The sequence below is a fragment of the Prinia subflava genome, chromosome 2, assembly GCF_021018805.1.
Source record: "Prinia subflava isolate CZ2003 ecotype Zambia chromosome 2, Cam_Psub_1.2, whole genome shotgun sequence".
Taxonomy (NCBI): Eukaryota; Metazoa; Chordata; class Aves; order Passeriformes; family Cisticolidae; genus Prinia; species Prinia subflava.
In genome coordinates, this window is record NC_086248.1 from 9,545,436 (window position 1) to 9,551,795 (window position 6,360).

The 6,360-nt window shown below is 49.4% G+C and overlaps 1 protein-coding gene across 1 annotated transcript; it reads right to left on the reverse strand.

Moving 5' to 3' along the window:
• Positions 1-3,949: 3,949 nt before the first annotated feature.
• On the reverse strand, positions 3,950-6,019 carry RHOB (ras homolog family member B). The gene has a single exon (XM_063424374.1). It carries the CDS (start codon positions 6,010-6,012, stop codon positions 5,422-5,424), a length of 591 nt encoding a protein of 196 aa, XP_063280444.1. The 5' UTR covers positions 6,013-6,019; the 3' UTR covers positions 3,950-5,421.
• Between the last annotated feature and the right edge of the window lie 341 nt (positions 6,020-6,360).

Sequence of the window (6,360 nt, forward strand, 5' to 3'; positions counted from 1 at the left end):
CTGTGAGTGAATTACTGTTGGTGACACTGATTTGAGTAAAACATTTGTGAAGTCCCTCAGAGTAATTTTTATATTTGTCTTACAGCAGGCATTTGTGTCAATTCTTTACTTGATGCCTTGAGAGGTTACCTATAACAGAGGCTAGACAGTGTTAAAGGAATAAAGTAGGTGTTTATTAAAAAGGCCTTCAAAGGATACACCTTGGGCAGTACAAGAGCCCGGCCGTGGCTATACCCCAGATGGATGATGGATCACATGTTTGCACACTTTCATAAGTTTCAGTCCATTTCCATATTAGGGCCACTTGTCCAATTACAGCTTCAGGTTATGAAGTCCCATCCTCCCAGACTGCTGTCCTCAAGTTGCTGTTGTTTATACTTTTTGGGCCTGAAGCTGCAATGGTGTCCTGGGTTCTTAGGCTGGGAAGGGATTGTTTGTCTAACTATCCTATGAGGAGAACTTGCTAACACTTCACATGCAGTTCAGAGTTACACACTAATGCAGTACAGAATCTGGAAAACATGAAAGCTAAAACTTAAGGCATCATACTGAGTTGCTAAAAAAGATTTGTAACCTGTCCAACACAGCATAAGGCAAATGGAGCTAAACTAATTTATTGTTGCAAACCCAAAAGCCATTAAGAGGACATGGCTTTAAAGTCTGCAATTGCACTTGTGCAACCCCCCTGGAGAGTGTTGAGTTACATGAGGGTTAAAAAAACTAGCAAACATAAAGAGCCTAATTCCAATGCATAACAAGTGCTTCAACAAACATTCTGTCAAAAGTACCAAGGAGATTTAATTACTTTTTCTCCCACCAAAGATGACTTACTCTGTGTTTGACATACCCTACAGAGCGTGCTTTCCATACAGAGATTCTCTGATTGTGCAAAGGCTACTTACAGCTGCTATGGGTAGAAAGGGAAAAGTGCAAAAGGTGGTTCTGACCTTCCCTGGGTGGCTTCCTTTTCAGTCTGCCCTGACAAGCACCCTCACACTGCCAGAAGGTTCAGCCTAGGGACCTTGTGGGAGTGCACAAGTGGTCTCCTCACTTGAATGAGGAATGATGGAGATGATGAGTGGGCCTTTCAGCAAGGTTCCTCTACATTTCCAGAGTTTGCTGCTAAGGATGTGATAACACCATCACAGGGCTCTGGCTCACACAAAAAGAAATACCTTTAGCAGAAGCTGAACTCATCTTGAACAGAATAAAGGAAGGTACATTTTTCCTCAACTGAGGACATCTGTGTAGCGTGTGGACATAGCCAGCAAAAGCCTCTGTGTCCAGCAGTGTGCACAGGGACTGTGAGGAGAGTCGGTGGTTGAGCTTCCTTTGATGCTCTGACTTGAGCAGTGTCACTGCTTCTCCTGCCAAAAGGTTACAGCAGCTGGGATCGGATGAACATGAATTAGGGGACCAGATGAAGATAAGCAAGGGGAGGGCCAGATGAAACCAATCCTCTCTATGAATATAGGGTGTAGGTTGTCAGGCACCTGCCCTGAGCTCAGGTGCCTGCCTGGCCCTAAAGGTGCAAGACCCTCTGGGTATGTTTGGGCAGATGCAGCTGTGGGGTGGGGTTGGTCAGTGTGACACTTCTCACACTGTGGGGTGTCAGCCTGGCCCTGTTTGGTGTCACATGGAGATGGTCAGTGTGACACTTCTCACACTGTGGGGCGTCAGCCTGGCCCTGTTTGGTGTCACATGGAGATGGTCAGTGTGACACTTCTCACACTGCGGGGTGTCAGCCTGGCCCTGTTTGGTGTCACATGGAGATGGTCAGTGTGACACTTCTCACACTGTGGGGTGTCAGCCTGGCCCTGTCTGGTGTTACATGGAGATGGTCAGTGTGACACTTCTCACACTGTGGGGTGTCAGCCTGGCCCTGTCTGGTGTCACATGGAGATGGTCAGTGTGACACTTCTCACACTGTGGGGTGTCAGCCTGGCCCTGTTTGGTGTGAGTCAGGAAGGGTGGGATGTGCCACACCTTATGTTTCCCCAAGCCCAGCAAAGTGACACAAATAAAGGAGTTATGTTAGAGCTCTGATGTGACCCATGTGACCCCAATGGGTGGACTCCCTCAGTGATCTCACCCTGACGGCTTACTCAGCTTCACAAGTAGCAGAGAAAGGTCATGCTCACATAAAACCAAAATGTGCTTTCTTGCAGCCTTCCCCCCTTGAGCCAGAGGCTGTGTTCCTGACTCGGGCAAAGATCCAATTGGAAATAATGAATGTAATTACCTTGTAAGCACCTCAGTGGAAAATATTGGTATAGTTAATTATACAGGGATGCAATGCTAACCCATTTCCCAGTGTTTAAAATACAAATATTAATGCTTTCTCCTTTGGGGTTTTGAGAATATTGGTTATTGCTGCAGTCTAACTGAATTGATAAGGTTTTCAGCTATTGGAATAATTTTAATTAGAAGGTTTCCAGTGCAGGTTTAACATCACTGGCTGGCATCACGTGTAAGAGTGTTACCCTGCACAAAGCTGGGGGTTTGAGTGCCCCTGCAAGAATGAGAGCCCCTCTGGCTACAGCCCTTTAAGCATCCAAAATTGAGATCTCTTTCAAAGGATGCTTTATTTTAGTGTTCTTAAATTGAAGATAAGACACTCACACATTGACCATCCAGAGAATTGGCACTGAAATTTGAATATCAGGAGAACTGAGGATACCCAAAACCTAGGACTTAGGTACCTTTCAAGAAATCCAGATTAAATTTGCTATATGAAAATGCCTCTGTAGTTCATTAAGGATCATAGGAAACAGTGTAATAAACTCACAGCATGGACTGAGCATGTACTCTATAATTTCACATTATGGCTGATTGACTTTCCAAGTGTTGAACAAGGAACCTGTAATTTTAATGTCTGCCTGAAAAGCCCCATCACTTTCACCCCTCTGTGAGCAAATGAGCAAAAGCCACTCCATGTGTTTTGCTTGCCTTGGTATTTGTTAACATTTCTGAACTATCTGTACCCTAGCAGATATTCATAGGCCAAAACCAGAAAAAGCTTGACTCTCTTCTCACATCTCTGCAAAAGGAATGGAGAAGATTTATGAAGACAGAAACCTGTCCTGAGATTTCCCTTGAAGGTGTTCAAAGAAGTTCTTTATTCAAGGGAGGAAAAAAAAAAAAAAAAAAAAAAAAAAAAAAAAAAAAAAAAAAAAAAAAAAAGAGAGAGAGAGAGACATCAGCACTTGGGGCATATGGGGCATAGACCTTATCGTTCAGCATCAATCCCATTCTGCACAAGGCCACCTCTTTCTGCCAGGAGCTGCCACCACAGGCAGCAGCACAGGGCCTTGTGCACCTGCCCAGGCACGAGGAGGGAAGGGATAGGCACAAAGCTCTGCTGGGGACCCCTCACACCCAGGTCCACTCTTCCATTGCCATGGGAATGAATGAGGCAGCAATTAGGAAATCCATCCAGGCAGCCTTGGAGACTCCTGCTTCAACAGAGAGCACTGTCTGCCCCCATGCCCTGCTGCAGCAAGCAGGGCCATACATTTCAAGCAAAAGGGAGATCACTAAAAAATCTGCTTTTGTCTAAACACTGAAGTGAAAAATAACCCTTACAGCCTGTGCTACTTTTCAGTTTTGTGCCTGTTTGGCTGCTGCACCCGCTCACTGGGAGCCCAAGCACAAGCCACAGAGGCTTCCCGTGCTCAACAGCAACAGGGATGGATTAGTCACCACCTTGACTTTTGAGAACACTTCCACATGCCATGCACAGAAAAACTGAGGAAGCAGCTCCCCCAAAGGGAACTAAAACCACCATCCTCTAAAAGCTGCCAGACAGGTATTTCACCCAGTGGAAAAAAAAAAAAAACAAGTAAAAACATGTCCAGGCAAGGGGCAAACTCTGGTCTAGTTACACCATCCAGGTGTACTGCTGCAACCTGAGGACAGTCTCCATGAATCACACCACCACTCTCACAAGTGTCAGCATAGAATCTTTTAATACTTTACATAAAAAACTGCATACACTATAGTTTTATGTAAACATCATATACATCTCAGTTTTTGCCACGTCAATTTAATAAAAACAGTCTCAGTACCACTGTTGAGGGAAGAGGGAGGAAAGTAAACAAACATAAATGGATACATTTGTTCTCTGAACCAGAGAAACAGAAAATTATTTTCACCCAGGCTGGCCACCTTGTGAAAATAAGTTTTAAATAAACCTTGATTCTTTAAACTGCCCTTTAATACTAAAGTCTGATGTACTCACTGCACAAGTAACAGTGCTTTCACCCATTTTTTTTCCAAGGCAAAAATATACAGTGGTTTTATTTTGTCTTGTGTCGAAATCGGTTTTAAACAAGACCCAGATGAGGTTACAGAGTAAGAATGTTTCCAATGCTACAGTATTGTATGCAGATGATGAGTGCATTGAGTGTTTAATTTAAACATTTAAAAAAATCCACCAAGTTGTGCAAAGTAACTTCTTTTGAAAATAAATTTTTAAATAAACCCAAATCAACATACTTGCAGGAGACAACATTAAAAGTAAGGAGCAGGCACCAAGATCATAATATGGCAATATCATCCCCTTGCTCATCCTGCCTCATCTGTCAGGAGGTGGATATCCAGCAAGCAGGACAATTCAGCTTCACTTTCTGGCCTGGTGGCTTCTGCAGCTGAGTCAGTTCAAGGCTCCTGTTATCAGCAGGCATCAGTCACTCAGGGCAAGTTCCTCTGCACAACACAAGTCCCACCTGGGCACCCCCTCCCCACCTCACTTTAAATAAGCACCCCCTGCACTACCCCAGTTTGCACAAGACAGAAAAGGTAACATATATACAGGCTTGCTTGGGATGAGCCTCCCCTCCCAGTCTCAGGGCACTAATTTCCACAGCAGGTCAGGCTCAGGCTGAAACACTTGAGGGAGAAGCGAGGATGCTGTAGGCAGCCTGGGAGAGGCAGCCCCTTTCCCCAGCTCGCCTGGGTGGAGGCACATGCAGGCAGGAGGCAGAAGTCCCTTCGAGCATCTCGGCTCCACCACCCTCCTCTTGCAAAAGAGAGGAGGCTGCCCGGGAGCAGGGAGCAGCAGGTGCTGGCAAAGGGGCAGAACCGGGTGCAACGTTTGCTCAGTCCAGTCTCAGCAGCTTTTTGTTGTTGAGTCCGCGACTAACTCGCAGGGGCGGGTGGTAGGAGAAGGCTTCTCCCCACCTTATTCCCAAGACTCAGGGCATGCAATCCCCCCCTCCCTCTGTCCCCACGGCTGAGCAAGCACAACCCTTGTCGGCCAAGGCTCAAGGAGCGTGCTCCCTCCCTCAGCCCCCACCCCATCCACGGCCAGTCCCTAGCGGAGGGAACAGGCAGATGCCGTGTGCGTGTATGACCCAGCTCCTCTCCACCTGCCAACAGGTGACCCAGGCGCTGTGCCCAGCGCCGCGCTCCAGACACGCCCTAGAGGACTTTGCAGCAGTTGATGCAGCCGTTCTGGGTGCCGTAGCGCTTCTGCAGGGCTGCCCGGGTGGCAGTCTCGAAGACCTCCCGGACACCCTCCTTGGTCTTGGCCGAGCACTCCAGGTAGTCGTAGGCCTGGATGCGAATGGCCATGGCGCGGCCGTCCTCGGTGCGGACCGGCTCCTGCTTCATGCGGGCCAGCTCGTTCCGCACGTGCTCGTCGTTCCGCAGGTCCTTCTTGTTGGCCACCAGGATGATGGGGACGTTGGGGCAGAAGTGCTTGACTTCGGGCACCCACTTCTCCGGGATGTTCTCCAGCGAGTCCGGGCTGTCCACAGAGAAGCACATGAGGATGACATCGGTGTCCGGGTAGGAAAGGGGACGCAGGCGGTCATAGTCCTCCTGGCCAGCCGTGTCCCACAGGGCCAGCTCCACCTGCTTGCCGTCCACCTCGATGTCAGCCACGTAGTTCTCGAAGACGGTGGGCACGTAGACCTCGGGGAACTCGTCCTTGCTGAAGACGATGAGGAGGCAAGTCTTGCCACAGGCACCGTCCCCCACCACCACCAGCTTCTTGCGGATGGCGGCCATGGCCAGGCTCGCCAAGCTGGCTTTGCCGTGCAGCAGGACGATGGCAGCGCCCTCCTCCCCGCGGCCGCCGCCTCCCGCTCCCTCTCGCTTCTCACAGGGCACCGTGGCGAGCCGGCCCGCGCAGGCAGGCGGGCGCGCCCTGCTCTCTTTGCTCACCGGCACCGCGCCTCCGTACCCTGCCTCGGGGGAGCGCTACGGCCGCAGGGCAGCGCCGCCGGCCCCGGAGCTCTGCGGTGGAAGTAGTGCCGCCGGATCTCGCCCTCACTGCAGACACCCACACAAGACCGGCTCCGCACAGCCACTGCCGCAACCGGCCGCCCGGCGCCGCTATTTAAAGGTGCTCGCGAC

Coding starts and splice junctions, on each gene's coding strand:
- RHOB (XM_063424374.1), bottom strand. CDS start 6,012: ATGGCCGCCATCCGCAAGAAGCTGGTGGTGGTGGGGGACGGTGCCTGT.